This window comes from Vitis riparia, chromosome 19 (assembly GCF_004353265.1).
Source record: "Vitis riparia cultivar Riparia Gloire de Montpellier isolate 1030 chromosome 19, EGFV_Vit.rip_1.0, whole genome shotgun sequence".
NCBI lineage: Eukaryota > Viridiplantae > Streptophyta > Magnoliopsida > Vitales > Vitaceae > Vitis > Vitis riparia.
This window is the reverse complement of record NC_048449.1, coordinates 24,034,077-24,056,406: the sequence shown is the minus strand read 5'-3', so window position 1 is coordinate 24,056,406 and position 22,330 is coordinate 24,034,077. Positions and strand designations below refer to the sequence as shown.

General features: G+C 35.2%; 2 protein-coding genes across 2 annotated transcripts; both read right to left on the bottom strand.

Moving 5' to 3' along the window:
• Positions 1-772: 772 nt before the first annotated feature.
• Positions 773-21,901, bottom strand: LOC117908360 (pentatricopeptide repeat-containing protein At4g33170-like). The gene is made up of 15 exons (XM_034821945.1): positions 21,800-21,901; positions 20,912-21,010; positions 18,909-18,964; positions 14,250-14,479; positions 14,137-14,165; positions 12,883-13,329; positions 11,386-11,962; positions 11,010-11,305; positions 8,458-8,476; positions 7,889-8,000; positions 7,629-7,661; positions 2,866-6,278; positions 1,771-2,575; positions 1,125-1,612; positions 773-1,012 (listed from the first exon to the last, which is right to left on the bottom strand). Exons 1-12 carry the CDS (start codon positions 21,852-21,854, stop codon positions 2,967-2,969), a joined length of 5,265 nt encoding a protein of 1,754 aa, XP_034677836.1. The 5' UTR covers positions 21,855-21,901; the 3' UTR covers positions 773-1,012; positions 1,125-1,612; positions 1,771-2,575; positions 2,866-2,966.
• On the bottom strand, positions 7,429-13,694 carry LOC117909160 (pentatricopeptide repeat-containing protein At3g20730-like). The gene is given in 8 exon segments (XM_034823064.1): positions 7,429-8,000; positions 8,117-8,476; positions 8,615-8,880; positions 10,062-10,163; positions 10,655-11,420; positions 11,423-11,962; positions 12,883-13,437; positions 13,440-13,694. Coding segments are annotated over 4 exon segments (1,767 nt in total). The 5' UTR covers positions 13,561-13,694; the 3' UTR covers positions 7,429-8,000; positions 8,117-8,476; positions 8,615-8,880; positions 10,062-10,163; positions 10,655-10,869.
• Positions 21,902-22,330: the final 429 nt, after the last annotated feature.

Genomic DNA, 22,330 nt, shown 5'->3' with positions numbered 1-22,330 from the left:
ATATTTTATAAATTTAACTTCCCATTTTGTGATTTTTTTTTTCGTTCCAATGTATGAAAACACACTTTTTCCAATAATTTTCTAGAATTAACTTAATTTTATATCTTTATATGAAATTCATATTTCAAAAAATTTTAGCATTTATGATTTAGAAAACATTTCACACATTTCACAAAAATCTACGTTTGGGAACATTTTTAAACATAAAATTATATTTAGGAGTTCAATTATAAAAATGTTTTTTTTTTTTTGCAAAGATATTATAAAAATTTTAACATTTTTAATCTCAAATCTTAACCCCAAATATAATCAAACCCATTCAAATTTTGCATCCATTTTTTATTATTATTTAGAATTAATTTTATCACATAACCTCAATACATTTGAAGTATATATATATATATATATATATATATATATATATAAACATATTATAAATTTTTAGTTAATAATTTAAAAATAAATTTACTCAAAATCAATTTAAATAATTAAATAATAAGTATTAAGTTTTATCAAACATCCCTTAACTTACAGTTAACAAACTCATATATCTAAAAGGTGTGGTATAATTACTTTGCCGTTGCTGGCCTTTTCATTCTTAAGATCAAGACTAAGAAGAATGGTTGGAATAACAAACAACTTAATTTTATTTGCTACAATTTTTCCATGGACAAAACAAGAGAAAAATTTTATATTTTTTTCCTCACTTTTTTTATTTTATTTTATTTTTCCTTTCTATTTTTTTCCCTTTTAAATCTCCAAAATACAAACATAACCTAACAAACACTTTCCAACATACTTGTTAAGAAAATCACATGGGATTACTAGTCATCGGAAAACAGTACAACTATAATTGTATCAAACAGATCATAGGGAGTACCATTTAGCAGCAAGAATCAGAGATCAGACAATGAATATGTGCTGATTTGTTTCTCAAACATCCACCTGAATTCCAGACAACTGAATGGAGCAGGAGACATAGCACCAGCAGAAAGGCGACCTGAAGAAGCGCCTGCATTACACAACAGAGCAGATCAGAAACCTTAATATGGTAAAAGGACACCCAACAAAAACCAGTAATGAACAGGGTGACTGGAGATGAGATCAACAGCAGAAATCCTTACATATGTCTCCAGGCACCAGAAGAATGTGTGGGTGGAATTGGGAAAACAAAGAAAAGGGTAATATGCAACAAGCTCAGAAGTTTGCAGATTGAAGCAGCAAGAAATCCAGGGAGTATGAGTAATTTGGGTATAGATGGATGAAATAACAACAGCTGCCCAGATGTCTTTTAGTAGGTTTCTCAACCTGAGAGAGCGCTCGATTTTAAGCACAAGAAAGACCTCTGAAAAGTGGGAGCTTGGTCCCTGAGGTCCTTATTACATTTCTTCCTAGTATAACAACTGATTCTGTGCAAGTTCTGCTCATGGTAAAGACATGCCACCATCCCACATGAATATGAAAATATAAACTGGTGCCATTTCACTGCACATGGAAACAGCAACAGAAATTGGATTATCAAGAGGGAGAGTTTGGAAAGTTACTCTTTAACAGCACTGTGGGAATCATGCTCAGAAAGAGAATGACAGTACCAGGCTGTGTTAAATGGAACCTGCATAAAAATAAACAGCAGGATAAGTGTAGAATTAAAAATGTGGTCTTGCCCCATCAAATTGAAAGAAGCGTAAGATTATGGAGAAATGTGGTCTTGACCAAGCATCAAAAGAAAGGATTGGAAGAACAAACAAGAAAGCAACATGAATTTATGACCTGTAGGAGAAATGCTTCCTTGACAAACCCGTATTCTTGGTTTGATGTTAACTGCATGATCTATGGTTGTCCATAAGATGCCATAAACCTCCTTCCACTTGTACTCCAGAAGAAACAAGAATGTTCCATCTTTAACAATTTTTACATAGATCACTCTGAGAATGGAAGGCCAAAGAGTTTCTTTCTATGACACTCTTTTTCTTCAGTTCTGTTTGATGAAGATTGTGCCGAAATCCAGAATACTTCAATGAAAACTCTTCACCCACATTCAATGAAAAACTTCAAATCTGCATCCAACAGATGGGGGATTCCAATTCAACTCACCTGCAGTAGAGGTATCCTCATCTTTGTTGATTGGTAAAAGCTAAAGCCAGGATTCCTCTTTGAACTTGTCTCTTCCATCAATTTTCTTGCCTTCCAAGCATCATACAAAAGTAATGCTCAGCTTTGAGCATGTTATTGTAATTGAATGATTCACATAATTCATCACTTAATCCAGTAGGGCTAAGAGCATCTGTTCTCTACTCCTAATAATTTTCAGTCTGCAGCAAGATTGGTACCTTCGTCATTCTGTTAGAGAAGATTTACTTCATAATGGACAAAGACAAATTCAGTTTAAAATGTAAACTAAAATTCTGGTTTGCATTCATGTTTTGAAGATAAAGCACATAGGATGTGTCTCTTTGCAGGATCCCACTTATTGGGATGCTCTTACCTCAGAAAAAGCTGAAAAACAATCATCACTGGCTTCAGTATAACCATCAAAACTTGATTTGTTGGTTTTTTACAGCTCAAGGTCCTCTAACTGCACTCAAATTAATCACAACCTCTCATTAGATGCTGCACTGCTGAATCAACTCAAAGAAGCTATCCATTGAAACCAGTTACTTAAACAGCAATCAAGATCATTATGTCAACTTAAGAATAGTATACCGCTTATGCATCAGTGTCTCCATGTTGGATCATCAAGTAAAGCATTTGAATTTTCATTTCCAAAATTTTAATGGAGTGAATAAATTCTACTATCTTGTGCAAAAAGGACTGGTGCAATTAAATGGAAAATAGCCACAATGAAGAATGAAATGAAATGCTAACCTTGTTATCAGTAATTGACAATGAGGTCCCAATCTTGATCTTGGAAGCCACTACTGAAAATTTTTAACAGAGCCTCATTTTTAAGCAAATCAGTAGCTTAATTACCAATAGTCACCACAAGAACACTTGCCACCACTAAAATGATGGAATCGATAAGGATCCCTCAACACAATTTTCCGCCCAACAATTCCACTAACAAACTTGTAAACGGAATGACAATCACCGCATACCCGGAGATTCTTAAAAATTCTGAGAGTTGAACTTTCTGGCGTATTGATCAACCCAAATGCAAGGGCAAGTCTTTCACTGTGGTTCCAAAGGTTGTACTCCTTTTGTTCCTCATCCATATCATGTAATGCAAAGCTAGTATCAGGGACATAACCTGCTTCTTTGGTCATCTTCATAAGCTCTCCCAGCTTTGCACTTATCTGGCTGGCCTGTGGGTGATACTTTTCTCCCATCCCAAATGAATGAACTTTGTCTTTCAATTTGACCCAACTGCATGCAGGCTGCTTCTTTATGTTATTTGATCCCATTTGTTTCCTGAGATTCTCCACATCCTCCCATTTCCCACTAGTAGCACAGACATTTGAATACAGGACATAAGCTGAGTCATCTGATGGGTCCAATTCCAAAAGATGTTCTGCAGTTTTCCTTGCAAGCTCCAAATTGCCATGGATTCTACATGCAGCCAACAAGCTCCGCCATGCAAGGTCATTTGGTGGGACTGGCATTTCTTTGATAAAGCCTTCGGCATCAGAAAGTCTTCCTGATCGTCCAAGAAGATCAATTATGCATACACAATGCTCTATTCCTGGAAAGACCCCAAACTCCCTAGTCATTGAATCATAATATGCAAGACCCTCATCCACTAGACCCCCATGATTGCAAGCAGATAGAAGAGAGACAAATGTGACATGGTCAGGTTTTGGACCCAGTTTAAGCATTTCATGAAAAGTCTCTCTAGCTTTCTGAAAACACCCATGTCTGGCAAAAGCTGATATCAGTATGTTCCATGATAATCGTGACCTGTTGATTGGTTGGGGAAGCATTTTCAGCACATCATGCATTTCCCCACACTTACCATACATATCCATTGCTGCATTGGTAACATGGAGATCTGATTCAAACCCAAGTTTAATAACCAATCCATGAAGCTGTTGACCTTCCTCCAATACAGCCAGGTTGGCAGTCGCAGCAAGGCCTCCAGAGAAGCTGAATTGATCTAAATTTACTCCCACATTTCGCATCTCCCCAAAAATTTTTAGAGCCTCCTCCCCACAGCCATGATGAGCATTTGCAGCAACCATGGCATTCCATGTGATAGGGCTCTTATTACCTAATCCATCAAAGATGTACTTACTTGAATTGAGATCACCACACTTAGCATACATTGTGATGAGAGAATTCTTCACATAATCATCTGATTCAAATCCAGTCAGAACTATATGTGCATGGATGGGCATCCCATGTTTGAGGAGATCATCAGGAGCCGAGCAAGCACCAAGAACACTTACCATGGTAATGTAATTTGCAGGGATGCCTTTTTCTCTTATCAATTTATAAGCTTTTACAGCCTCATTTGGTTCTTCATTCTCAGCATGACCACCAATGAGAGCATTCCAAGTAACCCTGTCAGGCTGGGGCATTGTCTGCAATACCTTTTTTGCTTCCATCATCATACCAAGTTTACCATACATGGTAACTAATGCATTACCAACAATCAAATCATCATGGAAGCCTGCAACAATTATGGCAGCATGGACAATCTTGCTTTCAATGAGACATTCAGGGTTTGAACATGCAGCCAATGCACTTGCGAATGTCACATGGTTCATCACTTTTCCCATCTGAAGAAGTTCAGCCAAAATTTTTAGTCCATCTAGGCACTTTCCATCCTGAACATAGCAAGCCATCATGGAATTCCATGAGATTAAATCCCTTTCCGTCATTGCTTGAAACACCAACTCTGCATCTTCTGATCTTCCAGCCTCAGAATACAATGTAAGAAGAGTATTGCATATACAAACATTTGAGTCCAGTCCCAATTTAACTACCAAACCATGAATTCCTCTCCCCCACTTCAGATTATCCACAGAACTACAGACCGACAACAAACTTGAGAGAGTAGTGGAATTTGTTTCATTATGTAGATGTCGCATCCAATGAAAACATCCAAGTGATTCCCTACAAAGTCCATGATGTGCATATGCAGAAATCATTGCATTCCATGATATAATGTCACATTCATTCATGTGATCAAAGACATAGCAGGCTTCTTCCACACTACTAAAACTAGAGAACATCGATATGAGAGAGTTTGCCACAGAAACGCTATCCTCGAATCCATACTGTATAATGTGTCCAAGAACTTGATAACCCAAAACTTGATCCTCGAGCAAACCACAAGAACTAGTCACCGTTGCAAATGTGTTTTGATTGCCACTAACCCCTTCCCGCCTCATTCTTTGATATACATTTAAAACTTCCCCTGGATTTCCACTGTCTGAATACCCAACCATTAATGAGGTCCAAGAAACTACATTATGATCAGGCATCTCCTCAAAGAGCTTCTGGGCATTATAAACAAGCGCAATTGAGCCATAAAAATGCACAAGTGCAGTTCCCACATACACATCACCTAAAATACCAGTCTTAACAACAAAACCATGGACTTGAAATCCTTCATCAGCCATATACCCCGACCTACTGCATGCAGTAATCAAACTAGCAACCATAAAACCATTTGGCTCAACTCCCAGGCCCCACATTTGACAAAACAACCCAACTGCCTCTTCATACAAACCCACACGGACATAACCCGATAACATAGTGCTCCAAGAAGCCTCATTTCTATGACGCATTTCATCAAACACATAACGAGCATGCTCAATATTACCGAACTTTGAGTACATATTAATCAATGTATTAGTTTGAAAAATGCCGAGATTGACTGAACCCACTATGCAAAATGCATGCAATGCTTTTCCAGCCATCTGGGTGGTGATCTCTGAGAAACCCTTTTGAGGAAAATTCACCGCATTAAGGCATCGAATGCCATAGTCTGTGTGTTGTTGTTGCAAGAATACCTTAGCTATATCACCATCCAAACAGCCCCATCTCCTCGAACCAGCATTAGAGGTTTTGAGGTCATCATCCTTAACTTGTTCCGCAAAATTTTCAACTGGTGTTTCATTGATCAAAGCAGAAGCGGTGGTAATTGTACTAACCGGTGCCCATTGCCTAGTTTTTCCAACTGGGGTTTTGGGAATTGTGTTGAAAACACTTCTTGAAACCGAGAATAGGAAGTGGGTTTTGGTTTTCATGTCATATGTGAGTAATGAGTATGGAAAATAGAAGAAAATTGAGCATTGATTCGGCTTACAAGAAATCAATTCAAAAACCTTCAATATTTATGGGGTTGAAGAGAAGACTAATCCGAGGCAAGGGGCTAAAACGCTGCGGTTTTGGCAAGAACGTTAATAAATTCATTTGGAAAAATAATCATTTTTTTTTTGTTAAAAAAAAAACAGATGTTTTTAGTTTGTTTGTTCAGAATTCATTTGTTTGTTTTTATTCCTATCATGGAAAATACTTGTAGAAAATTTTGTCATATCTACAAAAATTAAAATCATTTTTTAATTAAATAATATTCTTTTATAAAACAGTTCTCTAAAATGGATCCCTCAAAAAAAATCTTTTGAAACATTTTTTTTATACCATTGGAGAAAACCAATGGTAATTTTAATTATGTTAAAAATAAATTTTAAAGTGAACATCTAAGCGTTAATTGATGCTTTGGTCCCCAATTTCGATAGCAAATTGAAGTTAGTTTCAACATTCTAGAAATTTTGTAGGAAACAAAGAAGGGAAAATTATTTAAACGGTCATTATTTATAAAATATGAATGAAAAGATGACTCAAAAAAACCATTTCCATGTGAAGTGCATTTTGAGGAAAATAATTCTCATTTCATGCATTAGAATATTATTTACCTCAAAATACCTAAAAATATCATTACATGTGTTTTGGTCTTAAAGTAATACTATTTTAGTCTTAAAATAATATTATTTTAGACTTAAAATACCTTTATTGGTTGAATGATGTACCATTCTTATGTGAGTTGGGTTAGTATGAGTAATAACCCATATACACATAAAGATATTTTCAAGTAATGTGAGGTATTCACTTTTTTTAGTGCATGAAATAAGAATTATTTTCCTCAACGTTAAAATAATTTATTTTTAATTTATTTTTTCATCCATATTTTATAATTAGTGCATATTTATATAAATCAACTAGAAAAAAATGTATAAGAATAAAGAAGTTTAAATTTAATAATTTTTTTATTGTGTTTTTTTTTTTGAGTTAAAAAACCTATATAAGGTTATGTCTGATTCTCAAAATAATTTTCTATTGTTCAAAATAAAATAAAAGAAACAGAAAAACATATTTTACAATTCAAAAATAATTTTTTATTATTAAAAATAGAAAATAAGATGTTTTTCAGATAATAATAAATAATATAATTAAAATCAATAACAAATAAATTTCAAGTCCTATCAATCCAATATTTTCGAGTTAGTATTGTTCGAATTTAAACTCTACCCTAACCCATTCAAACTTGCCCATGTCAATTTGCAGTAGAGAATTTGAATCACCTTTTTTATTCCCATCCTTCGCTGCAATCAGTGCAGACTCCTTCCCTTTCTTTGGGAAAACTTTTGCCCTGTGTGGCTCCCCACTGTTTTTGGCTTTTCAACCTGCCTCATGCCCAAGGCAGATCCAACTTCATCCTATATCATTAAAACCCAGGTCTAAATATGAAAATTTAATCAAAAGACATGAGAAGCACACTAATTTTCCATAAAAATTAACTGGAAAAACCAGAAAATCCTCTGGAGGAAAGCTAGTGGATTTGTGAAGGATCCAAGAGCTACTGCTCTTGTCTTTGACTGATGATTTCATGCCACATTCGATGATGGGATGTGGTTTAACTTGGAGACACTCCTCAACCCAGTACTACAGACGCTGTGAGATTACCATTTAGCTGCACCGATCGGTGATCAGACCATTTCCAGACAGCAGAAGGGGGCAGGAAAGATGGTTCCAGCACAAAGGTGTCTGGGAAGCATCTGCATTACATGACAGAGCAGATTACAAACCTTTTTTCTGGTAAAAAGAAGTGCATAAAGAAAACCAGCAACATGGAAGGAGACTAGAAACCAGGACCAAGAACAGAAATTCTTACAGTGGTATCTAAGAAAAGTAGTTGATGGATTAAAGCAACTACAGATTCCAAGGAATACCAGGAATTCCCATGTAGATGGATGGAGCCTTTTCTCACTTAACAAGTCACACAGATGTCTTTGAGTAGATTTCTCAACTTGGGAAAGCTTGATTTTAAGCACAATCTTGAATGAAAGAAGACAGCTGAAAAATGGGAGTGCTATATATCAGATTCCATGAACCTGATCCATAGTAAAGGAACAAGGATGGCCATGAAAATGGGAACAAAATTTTGATTATCGAGATCAAGAGTTGATCTCCTATAGTCTTGTGGAAATTATGTTCAGGAAGGGATGACAATACCTGTTGTGCTGAACACAATCTGCACAAAAGAAACAGCAGGATAAGGATAGAATTAGAAGTGTGGTCTTACAAACAGATTCCAGAAAAAGAAGAGCAAGATAATTTAGTAAAAGAATGAAAGGGGAGAACAAGCAAGACAGCAGCATGAAGTTAAGACCTGCAGGATGAGATGCTTCTCTTATGAATCAATATTCTTGGGGTTTAACTGCACCATCTATGTCTAAAATATCTCATCCTTCATCACATATTCAAGAAGAAATAAAAACATTCCATTCTTAACATTTTATACTGAGATGGCTCTAGGAAAGTGGGAAGGCCAGAGAGTTCCTTCTAAAGACACTCTTCTTGTGGAGTTCTGTTTGACAAGAAGATTGCACCGAAGTCCAGAATATTAAAATCTCTTCTGCTAACTCCATGCTGTACCTGCAAGGAAGTTATCATGGTCAGTGACAGTGGTGGGAGTATCGAAAATCCCAATTGCCTCATGTGCAAATTAGGGGCAAAAAACTAGCAGAGAGCTCTTCTATTATTCACTCATTGGAAACAATGCATCAAACAGATATAGGCAGACTTAGGTGCTGAAGAATGAATATTCTCAGCTCAAAAAAGAACACTATAATATTCTCAGTGCCTCAAGTTTTGGATGTGAAGCTGCCAAACCCTACTGTGAAAATCAGAGCAGAGATGAAATGAAGGTTCAGAAACCGAGCTTGATTTCTCCATATGTTTCTGGACTTGCTTTGGATTGATGTACCAAAGTGAGAATCTGGCCACCAAACTGAGAGAAGAAACAGAGAAATGACAGTGTAGGAGGGTTTGCATTTTGAATTCCACAATAAGGAATTGAGATATGGGAGAGAGCTAAATAAGAGCAAGAGGGAAGTGTTGTGCTGCAAGGTTTCAGCAGGGATCTGAATATAATATACAAAAGACTTAATTATCCTATTTTAATTAACAGGACACTGGTGTGTCCTCTTGTTAACAACATATATGGGGTGTTGTTTTATCCATGGCATACATGGTGTGTCATAGAAATGTGTTTATTTTAATTTTTGACATAGTGATCCTTTGGTGAAGTACCTATGTAAGAACACTGAAAGAAATAATATTAAAGAAAAATATCTTATAGATTAAAAATACAAACCAATAACATCAAAATTGCTCACCCCCAGTCCTGTTCAACCATTAAATTAAGGCTTGGTTAGAGTTGGTGTTTAGGTGGTATACTCAAAGATATTAATTAGGTATGTTTGCTGCCTAACTTAGGTTACTTATGGAATTCAATTGAGCAATATATAAACATAAGCTATCATTTGTGTTTTGTCAACATGAAAACTACTTACATAGAATGTTCTCAGGTGCTCTAATGCCTTGAGAAGACAATAGGGCTGCAATTCTGATTATCAAATGTAATACCACCCAAATCAATCAGTTTAATCGTATTTGACTTCAGTGAGCACCTGCAGAGTGCTCACCGGTAATTTTGATTTTCAATTTCTTATCTAGAAGTGAAAATGGAGGACCACTTGAAATTAACTATTCTCAAAAAATCTTAAAATTTGTTGGTAAAATCAAATAAAATGATTATGATAAAAGAAAGTTACATTGCTGCTGCACATCTGCTTTGCCTCTTGAACAATCATTGCATCAGTCTCCTTCTGATTGGGTTTCTTCTGGAGCATCTCTCCTCCAGGTCAGCCTCAGAACTTTGGATGCAGACAGACAATTTAGTTATCTATTAACCTTAAAAGTATAAGCAAAAATAAGTTCAGAACAGAGAATAGTTGAGCTACAATAAGACAACTTTAAGAGCAATGAAGCACAGGGATAGTTGTGGAGAAATTAAAGTGGTCAAGTTGCTTACTTCATGTTCCATGGAAACACTGGAAACTGACATATAAAAAAAAAAAAAAAAAAAAAGAAACAAACAAGCACTAGGATAAAGGCAATTAACTATATCATCCCTAATTTTACAGATGGTTTGGTTTTTATTGTCCAAACTAAATCACATTGTGTAGAGCATGTAGCAAGAAATCTTGTGTAAGTAATTCAGTGGATGATCTTATGCTCCTATGAAGCAAACATCTAGAAAATACACATTCAAAAAGCTTCAATTTTGTTTTTCACATTTTCCCAGCCGAGAATATAAGTAACCAATTAAGAAATAAATAGCAAAGTTCATAGGATGGGTAAATACCTGAGTCTTTTGAAACACTTGATGGAATATGAGAAAGTAAAGCAGGTATTGAAGTGCACTGACGGACTATTATGGAGTCCTTGCCACATATGATATTTGTAAAGGCATCTCCAACTTCCATGGCAGCATTCACAATGATTCAGGTGTTTTGCACAATTTTGTTATCAATATCATTAATTCCTCAAAGAATTAAAATGACAGCAGACTTCTGCATTTCAACTAGCCTGCAGTAGCGGTATGCTCTTCTTTGTTGCTTGGAAAAAACTATAGCCTGCATTCTTTTTTGTACTTCTCTCTTCCATCAATTTTCTTATCTTCCAAGCATCATCCCACAGGCCAGCAGCAGAATATATACTTGCTAGAACAACATAGTTGACAGAATTCTCGGGTTGCATATTAAAAAGATTACTGGCTGCTTCTTTGCCAAGAGACATATAGCCATAGATGCTAGATGCCCCTAGAATTGCACCCCAAAGAGAGGCATTATGCTTAATATCTATCTTGCATAACAAATTATAGGCTTCTTCTAACAGCCCTTGACGTGCAAAGAGATCTACCATGCAAGAATAATGCTCAGCTCTGGGCTTGATATTGTATTTGTTAACCATATTATTGAAGCATTCACATCCTTCATCAGTTAATCCAGTATGGCTGCAAGCAAAAAGAAGGGACAAAAATGTAACATCATTTGGTTTAAACCCTTTGCTTTCCATCTTCTTATATAGTGAAACAGCCATGTGCCCATACCCATGTTTTGCATATCCAGAATTAATGATGTCCAAGAAATCACATTTTTCTCTTCCATCTCATCAAAAGCTCGTTTAGCATCTTCGATCTCTCCAGATTTAGCATACATATCAATGAGAGCATTGCCCATGGCTACATCATAACTAGGTTGATATTTTAATGCAAAGGCGTGTATCTGTGTACCCAAAGCGAATGATGCTAAATTGGCACATATATTAAGCATGGAGCATAATATAACATCATCCATTCCTATGTTCATCTGATTCATTTCTTTGAAGAGGTCCAAGGCATCTACACTATAGATGCCCTCATGTGCATATCCAGTGATCAATGCAGTGGAAGAAAATAGATCCTTTTTAAGCATACCCTTGCGTAAATCTTTGGCACTTCTCAAACTTCCATTTTTTGCATATGCATTGATCAACAATCCAGTTACAATATCATATGATCCATACCCCAATTGGGTGATGATTCCATGTATTTGATTGGCTATAATGAGACCACCACCTTCAGCTGAGGCTCTCAGAACACTACCCAGGGTGTAGCAATCAGGCACCAGACCTATTTTGTTTCAGTATTGCAACAGGATGCAACAAAGAACAAAATTTTTAGTATGCAGCAAGAGAAATTGAAAAAGACGAGACAACTATTTTGAACATTTGATCAGACACGGAGAGAAAAAGGAAATTGGCTAAAAGAAGATGAATATTCCCCACATAAGGTCAAATCCTCAGCAAAGAGAAGATGAGGTGGTGGTAAATATACATACAAACTGCATTCCACACTGCCTCTTACCCTGCTCATCAATCGACAGAATCCATTTATGGTCATTTTTTTACTTTGGAAATACATATAAAAATATACTAATCAGACAGCCATAAATATTTAGATAAAATCCACAGAGTCCACAAAAATACCCATGCTAAGGAGAAAAGTAAGAAAACAGATGGTTAGGATTTCCACTTTGTAATTTTTATGTGCAGTGAACTTTTCATATAAAAAGAGGGAATATTAAATGATAACTTGATTCAGTTCAAAATGAGCGACCTTAATTTCCTCCATCATATTAGGTGTGATTGATTGTCATAAAAATGGTCTCAGAAGTCATGTATGTTGGTAGCACCTTAACCATAACTCCATCAAATGATATCTTTATTAGTATCTTTTTTTTTGGCTTAAACAACTCCAATCATGATGTTTCTTTGACACACCTTTCAGCTAGTCATCATGAAGCATTCTCATTTCATCAAATATAGCCCTTGATAATAACAGATGCACCATACACATGCATTTACACATGGTAACTAAATCATCATTTTCTTGGGTGCATATTCAGTAAGAGGATTAATAATAACTAACAAAAACTTCTAGGAAAGTACCCAATATAGGACTGAAAAATGAAATATAACTCAAATAAAAATATTCCAGAAGTCCACACCGAACATTACATTCAACTCTACTCAAAGAACATTTGAAAATACCTCCTCTAAGCATCGAGCGGAACATACAGAATGAATCATCAGCAAATCCCTGAACAGCATACCCACCAATCATTGCATTCCATGAAACCACATCTCTTTCCATCATCGTCCCAAACAAATAGGATGCATCCTCCATCTTCCCACACTTGGAATGAAAATCAACCAATGCACTCTTCACAAACAGATTCTCAACAAACCTTCCCTTCTGAATACACCCTTGTACCTGTATCCCCATGTCCAAACACCTCATACTAGTGCAAGCCCTCAAAGCACTCCCATATGTAAACTGGTTCGCCTTAACACCACAATGCCGCATATCTGAAAACAGCACAAAAGCCTTTTCAAAACGCCCATTTTGGGAATACCCAGATACCATAGCAGTCCAAGAAACAACACTCCTCTCAGGCATTCCATCAAACACATTGCGAGCAGCAATTACATCACCCACTTTCACATAAAAGATTATGAGTTTGGTGTTTAAGTGCAAATCTGAGCCAAACCCATTTGTTATGAGATGGGTGTGAATCAAATGACCTTGCTTTTTAGCTTTTTGTCAATACAAAGCTGCAAAATTTTCAAATACAAAGAGGGGTCTAAGGGAGTTGGGTTTGAGGACAAGAGTTTCAGCGCTTCTGCTAATCTTCCCAAATTGCATGCTGATTGAATCTTTGAAAACATGCTTAGTCTTAGCTCAACTCACTCCACTGCAAACACATCAAAACATCAATTTCTTTTCACTCGATGCGTTTCGGAGGGAATAAAAACGGTACATTTGGAAAACAGTTGAACTTTGCACAAACGGTCCGTTTTGAAATAGAACGACGTCGTTTTGTATCCTCCGTTGTATTTCAAATCCGCTGTATATGCACCGTTGTAGGTTTTTTTTTTTTTTTCGGTTTCTCCTAGTACCGTTTCCCCATTTATAATTTTAGTTGTTTAGAAATGCACACGTGACATCTCTTCTTAGGAATATTTGATTTAAAGGGTGAAATAATAAAAATGATCTTCACTTTCTTTGAAGCAGGGAAAATTATTTTTTTTGGATAAAAAATATCCTCTCACAAATTTTTTATACCCAACAAACATTTTTGGAGGAACAAAAATCACACAAATGTTTTCCTGTTCATTTGAAATTAATTTTAAAAAAATGAAAATCATTTTTCACAGTGACTTCACATATGCTGCAGCATTCTCATATCAATTAGGTTCAAGCATATTTCAGAGATTGATACCCATTTCTACTATGAAACTCACAAGCAGAATGTAAAACATGATACCCAGAACTACGCCATACAAATTATAAGGAGAAGTAGTGTAACACTCTGTTTTCTTCTTCATGGAAGCAAAACCCTAATGTCTACTGCTACTGCTTGATGTTCCATTTATGGGACGTCCGAGGCCCGGTCACAATGCCTTCATAGTACCTGGATTCAAGCTTCTGCTTGTTCCAGTCCTTGACGAATTCTGTAAAAAGTTCGCGTGCAGACTCCGTTGAAAGATCTGTGAAATATATTTTCCTCTTCTCCTTCAGCCAGGCTGCAAACTCATTGTTCTTGGAGAAGTAGTCATCATTGGACAGTTCTTGGATCTCAAGTTTCTGGAAAACAAACCAAGGATCAAACAAGTGTCAGAATGGCGATGTAAGCCCAGAAACAGAAGATTAAACCCGATGCCACCCAAAATTTAGCAACATTTTCTGGTTCAATTGTTGAATTTCGTGATGTGCAAATGACTATGCTCATAGCTGTCCATTCCAGAAAATTGCAGGTGAATGAGTGCAAGAACCTCAACTGTTTACCACTCCATTGGAACAAAAAATTAAGGGTACGTTACACAAGTCACTATTATACTTTCTTAACTTTTATTTTCAAAGCAATATTAATCCTGAACTCTGCCTAAATATCAAATGAACCCTTCTTTAAGATTTTCTGGCAAATATGGATGAAGAAATCTCTACAAAAAGCATGTAGACAAATTCAATATATTCAAAGATATCATATTAAAACTCATACTAATGTCTATGTGCTTGTCACTCGGGTTTCTAATGAAAAATCTTAAAGAAGGGCTTATTTGATATTAAGGTATATTTTAGGGTTGATAATACTTAAAAAAAAAAAAAAAAAAGCTTAGGGGTTAAGTTGAGACATGGGTGAAACCACAGGGATGATTCTTATAAGTTACCCAAAATTTAAACCACCATGACAAGAGAGAAAAGATAAATAAAAGAAAAATTCACGAAATTTTCAAATAGATGACTGCTAAACAAATATCTACAAACAACTTGAGTTGTGAACATAATTTGGTGTTAAGCAAGGCCATTCTATTCCTAGACCTGAGTGAAGGTGCCAACAGGTTGAGTTTGAACATATTTGGATCAAACCGATTTCACAGGCATCCACCACCCACCCACCCAACCTAAAGCATTATCTCAAAGTCTTCTAAATCCTCAACAGAAGCCAATGGAACACATCTGAGTTTATGTCTGCTAATGAAGTAAAACAAAGAAAGGTGAGACCACTAAATTATGTTTGTGGGATTTATAATCCTCTCTCGTTTGCTGTTTACTGTCCACAAGGATTTCTTTGCTCCAGGACAGTTTCATCAGTGCGTTTGAAGAAATGTAAACATTGTCAGTATCGTCTGAAATTTGTGTGCTAAATTCAATTGATGCATTCAGATTTTTTATATATTTTTTTTATGTTTGATTTTAGATAGAATACAGATAGCTGACCTATATTTCAAATTTGTGTAGAAGACTTTTTAATCACCAAGCATGTGATTGGTATGGAAAGGAATAGGAGCAGAAATGAAGGTGAATCACAATACTATTTGCAAAGAAGGAATCAAAATCGTTCCAAGGGTGGGTTTTAGTTTTCGTGGAAATGAATTGTTTATTCTAATTCTCATTTCTAAGTGTAACCCAAACAGAGTAGTGAATGAGAAACGGAATGGCCTTTTATCCTCACTCCCCCTCTTTCAATGTTCCAAAAGCATCCCAAGTTATAAAGAGTTCAATTTACATATAGTACCACAATCTTGAAGGATAGTTCAATTTTTTTAAGAAAAAACTTCCATAACGATTCTATGTACTCACTATGCATTATGAGATTATATTAGATACCTCATTATAGATTTTATACACTGCCTTGCATTCAAATTCATTTCATATTGAGGTTTTAAACATCTTAAGGATATAGCTTGCACTTGACTTTTGTTTGGGAATGGTTCTTATGTGTTGAGGAAAGCTCTTTCCAAAGTAAACAATAGGCAAAACAAGGACAAAGAAGAAAAAAGAATAAATAATGAGAGGAACAAAATGAGGTAAGACTACTATGGATGATGGAGCTGTTTTTGGTGAAAATTTCACAAGGTACTATTGAATGGAGACCCTTGTAGAGCTTGAAAAATTCTCACACAAAAAGATTAAAAAAGAAAAGTTGCATTTAAATTGTTTAGAATACAATAAAATCACGATTCCTAAAAATTAATCTCCTTCTATTGACAAAGCTAATTAGAATAAAATCTCTATCCCCAAGCATATATCCATGGGAAAAACAATTTTGATACTCACAAATGGTTAAAACAATCCTAATTAACGATTGCACTAGCCTAAATCCAAACAGACAAGCATCAATTTTTTTTTAAAAAAAAAAAAAGAAAGAAAAAAATTACATCTCCACATAGCCAAAAGGGATACTAATGATATTGGGTCCAGTGGTCGAAGCCATCCCATCTCATACCTGAGGACTCAGGTTTGATCCTTGGCCTTGTGGTTGTGCTTTAATGTTTTTTTCTTAGGTTTAAGATACAGTAATCCCATGTTGAAAAGCGAAAAGGAAAAAAAGGTGGATTTAATAAGGAACACCTCATCCCATTATCATGGCTGAATTCTAGGCTAGGTTGCTGCCTCTCCAAGGCCCATTTCCATGTGTGTGAAATTTTTTAAAGGAAAACCGATGTTGATGTGGCACTGAGAAAATTGGCAAAAGTGGTGAATTGTTGGAATATTGCCAATAAATTGACGAAAATCGACAAAACAATGATGAAAAATTGGAAACATTAGAGTAATGAGATATTCCCACCACTTATTGCGTCAGATTGTGTTGGGCCTTTTGATACGCAATATTTCAACTAAATATCATCAAAATTTCTCGACATTTTTAACCTAGATTGTAATCATAAATCAAAGTGACGAGTTAGTAGATGAAAAAACCAAAATCTGCCCCTATTGCTCCGAGCATTGTAGGGTTTACAGATTAACCTGTTCATCCCCAAAAGGCCAACCCCATTCTTCTTCCCTTCTACTTAGTATTTGTTTGGGTATGCTTAGGACAAAGTCACTCTTACCTTCTATCAACCCCCATCAAGAAGGATAGTTGCCTTAGTTTTTATCCCTCATCCGTCTTCAAGTGGAATGAACACATTTTACCAGCATCATGTTTCATAAGGGTACATGTGGAATTAGCATATTGTCATCACATGGGAATCATAAGTAGACACATGCTAATGGTATTAACACTCTCAAGAGGCAAATCCATCTGTTAAAGATCAACTGTCCCCCTACCGTATATACATGATTAGCTTGAGGGCAATGCAAGACACATCTAGCGTCTTCAACCACCATCTTTTTCATTCCTCTTTTCTTTTTGCAACCTTGGTGCTAGCTTGACCATTGAAGGGAGATTTGTCGGAAAACCAATATCATACATTTCCCTTTGTTTGCAAGAGACTATTCAATAAGTGTGAGACTAGTTGGTAGATGGAGTTGTTGTAGTTGCTAGTTGAGTTGCAAAGTGAGGATTTGGAGAGAGAAGTTTATTGAAAAGTTTTGCTCCAGCAGTAGAGATACCATTTTTCATCTCGACTAGTTTGAAAAAGTGGATTTTGCTTTGTCCATATAAAAAGAGAGAAAGGTTCCATAAGGGTTTACGTTTGAAGGAGACGAGCAAAAACAACAGTTCAAATATATAAAATTTAAGCGTGTTGGTGGATTTGGTCTTGCATTCGTATTGTATAAATCAAAATTTTAAGTTCCTTCAAGTGCCATTTTTTAAGTGATATACAATTTGTATTATCAAACACACTAAACGAGTAGAATATCAAACAACCCTTCACCTACCTCAAGTATATGTGGACTTTAAACCTAATTATTGAATTGTATACCCACTCTTCAAAGAGCGGTATTCTCAAATAATGCTGCATGTGATTTGACCAATGGTTGTAGTTCGAAAGGATGAGGTCAAGTATAGGAATGTGCAATAGAAAAATTAAAAGGGTATCAAATAAATAAGCAAATTAAACCCCAAATAGAAAAGACCAAGTTATTAAAGGGATTAATTTTTGGTATCTTGGGTAACTTGGTCTAAGATTGTATTTTAGTAGACCTTTTTCTTGTTTTGAGCTATGAGCAAGGACACAAATGCTAACACAGGGAACAACCACACTGACACAGCAAGGAAACCCTGATATATGAATATATAAGTTCTATTCATTAATCACTAACAGTTTGTGAACTTGGTCAGCCAGGTTTTCATTAGCATTCAGGTACAAGGGAAACAAAGTCAACATTATTTTAATGAACCGATATTTCTAGGCATGACATTTGGAGAACTTCAAACTGCTTCATAATATCATGCATTTACTGAACAAATTTGAAGTGGAACGAACTACATTATCAAGCTGACTTGAGTTCAGGACTTCTATAACAATCCCATGCATTTTCTTCCCCAGAATGACTTAAGAATTAGACTAAATTTGTGAAATATGGTTATATTTGAGAGGGTCCTTGAGCAATTTAAATGTTAATATAACCAACAGTATAGTGCTTTAACAAAAGGGGTGGTCATGAAGTGCTCAGGACCCAGTGAAACATAAAATACACAACCACAAGTCTTTTTTCCTTTTTCTTGTGAGAGAGGTGATAAAAAAAATAATAATAGTAATAACAAAGGGCCCAGACATGGGGTGGTGGGCACCATTAAGAAATCCTTTATTTGAATTTATAACACAAGAACAAGAGAACTCACCAAGTGACGGTCACGTTTGTGGCGTTTATCTTTGTGCTTCCCCTCAGACTTCTTTTCTGTGCCAAGATAAGCAGGTCAGTATCATTGAAACCATAAAGACATTTAATTGTAGTAATGAATGATCATTAAACACATTTAGTTGATAGAGTGAATGCTTTGGCCAAGAATAAATATGAGCTTATTTCAATGGAATTCCTCTTTATTTTTCCCCAGCAACACATACTGACTTGATTAATTCCATAAAATAAACTAAAATTGGTAAAGAACAGAGAAATCATTCAACTTAATTGGAAATTTGGAATTATGATTTATGAAATGGAATGCAAAATTTCAAAAGGAAAGAAAACTGAGTTAAAACAAACTCCACCTCTGAAATAAAACATGACTAAAAAACTCAACATAATCTTAACCCTGATTACTTGGGTTGAAATTAATCTTTTTAAAAGTAAACAAAAAGCTGCGAGCAACTTTTCAGAAGCGTGTAACACATAAATACACTTCAACAATACCACTTAGTTGATACTAGTGTGAGCACATAATGTAAAAACAAACTATTAGTTTATTTGCTCAAATACAGTAGTCCCACTGAAATATGCTACACCAATTAATTAAAAGAAACTGAAAATTAAATATGGTTGTGAAGACAACAGGAGAAAGAGAATGGAACTTATCACATTTGCAATTTGTGACACATTTCAGTATGGTAATAACTATAGGATATAGATTTATGGTTAAGTGGTAAAACCCACAAGTCTATTATCCAATCTGCAGACACACTGAAGCCTCTTTGCCTATAAAATATGAATGGAAAGTGGCACACTGCAGCATATACCCCCCCACTGAATACATCAATCTCTCACCCTAATGTTGCTCTCTAAACAACTCGGAGATGCTTCTGAATAACCCACAGCCATAAGGTTTTGTTCACAGCCTTAAATCTTGTTGAGAAAGTTGAGATATTCATCAAAATCTCCTTCTCTGCAGGTCTATAGATCTCTTTTCCGGTCTTTCTCCAGATAGAGACAGAAGTGATAGCTTTTAAGCCCCTAGGAACTTCCTGTGATGCTAGTTTGGTCAAACTATATTGCAATAATTGATGGGTGTTTTATGCATAGATTTAAAAACAAAAATTTTTTGCACCTGCATATGAAGTGCTCATCAAGCATGTATTTAGATTATAAAACATCATATTTGATAATGAAATTCCACCTCCATTAACAATTTTTTTTTTTATCACAACAAGAAATAATTCATTGAGCCATGAATACAAAAAAGATGAGTTATACTCGAAGGGAAATAATAACAACAAAGAAAATAAAGCCAAAGTAACCAGACCGACCACAAAGCAAAAATACATTTCTGATCATAAAAAGAACAATACAAAGCTCAAGGGGGACGAGTGCTCCTCAAATACCTCTAATATTCCACTGATTGGTTAGCTCAACAGGAGATCCCAGTAAAGAAGCATGTCAATCCCATAAACTCTTTCTGAAGTGTAAGCTTAATTTCCATGTCATTACTGATTCCACTCACATCTCCCAAACCAATATCAATTAACATAAAAGTGGTCGATATCTTCACTAACATCTCCAACTCTCCAAACCTTCAATATCTCGTTGACATCTTCCATGTTATTCTGTCCCAATCATTGATTTAAGATTCAAGACCTCAGCTAAGGAGTTATTTTCTTCATCGTCTGTTTTTCGTCAAGGTTATTCTAACCAGTCATAACAATAATATAATTGATGATTGAAGATTTAATCTTTTCAATAACTTGTTGATAATTTTGCTCCACAATGGTATAATACAGTAACAAAAGGTCAATCATTCTAATGTTCAAATTAAGACAACACAAAGCTCAAACACCGATACCATAATCTTAAGAATAATTGTACCTAGTTCAAATTTCGTCTCATACTGAAAATAAAAACAATAAATTGTAAATATAAAGGGAAAGAGGGGGGAACAGTCCCAGGGGGTGGGGGAAACAGGCCCAAACGAACCTTTATCAGAATGGTGCTTGGAGTGCCTATGAGATTTCTTGTCCTTCCGCTTCTCTTTCTTATCTTCCACACTCCTCCGCCTTTTGCCTTTTCCTTCATCTGTGCAATTACAATGAACAAAAATCAATGAAATTTCCAACACCCTATTTGTGAGCTAGAAATTTCTGAAATTTTAAAATTCAATTTCTGGTATCCCACAATTAAATTGACCAAAATAGGACTATTGGGCTAAGTTGGGGTGAGTTCTTCACTTTCTGTTTTTTGTTTTGTCTTTTTTCTGCCTTTTTTTTTTTTTTTCCCTGAGGAAACGAACAGAGAGAAAAATTCTAAAATGTTAAAAATTCAATTATTTGGATACAAGGAGGCAAAACCCACAATTCAAAAGACCCAAATACGATAATTGGCCCTAATTGGGGGGTGGGGGTGTTGTGGATATTTTCTTTCTGGGTTAGGTTTTTCTCAGGAAACAAGCAAAGATAATTTTCTGAAATGTTAAAAATCAATATTTAGGTCTAATGAGACAAAACCCACAATTCAACCGAGCCAGGTAGGGCTACTGGTCCTAGTTGGGATGAGTTTTTCACTTTCTGCATTTTCTTTTCTCGACAAACGAACATAGAAAATCCTGAAATGTTAAAATCCGATTACTTGGGATCTGATGAAACAAAACCCACAATTCAATTGGATTAGTTAGAATTGCTGAAATCTTAAAAATTCAGTTACTTAGCACCTGACGAGACAAAACCCACCATTCAACTGAAACAAATAGGATTATTGGCCCTAATTGTGGGTGGGTTTTTCACTTTCTAAGGTGCTCTTTCATCGGCAAACAAACAGAAAGAAAGAGAAAATGGAAAAGAAATTATTATGAAGAAGGTTAAAATTGACCTGATGAAATAGAAGGTGAGCTTCTTCTCTTCTTCTCCTTGCTTTCGCTTCCCATTGAGCTTTGATTCCTCTTTAATTTCTACCCTTACTCTTTTAATCCTAAGAAAGAAAACTGAGAGCGACAGGAAAAGGGCAATCCAAAAAAAAAAATAGTTTCATTTTATTTAATTTTTATATAAAAATAAAAATAATTTATTGAATTTAAATTTAATTTTTAAAATTTAATTTTCTTTTATTTTTATTTATTTTTTCTCATATTTCCCGCAAAAGGACGTAAAGGTTTCTCCAATGCATAATCATGATAGCAATGTTGAACTTATATTTTTAGTATTGGTGATTCACTTTCGATGCAAATATTAAAATAATATTGTCCAATTTTTAGGATGGTATTCTGAGAGACTTTCTAATTGCAAAATATTAAAATATTAATTCCTAATAAATTTTAGTTCAATATAAAACATTTTCGTTAAAATGGCAAACTAATATTTTGTTAGGGGTAGAATATCAAATTTTAGTAGAATTTATAAAAAA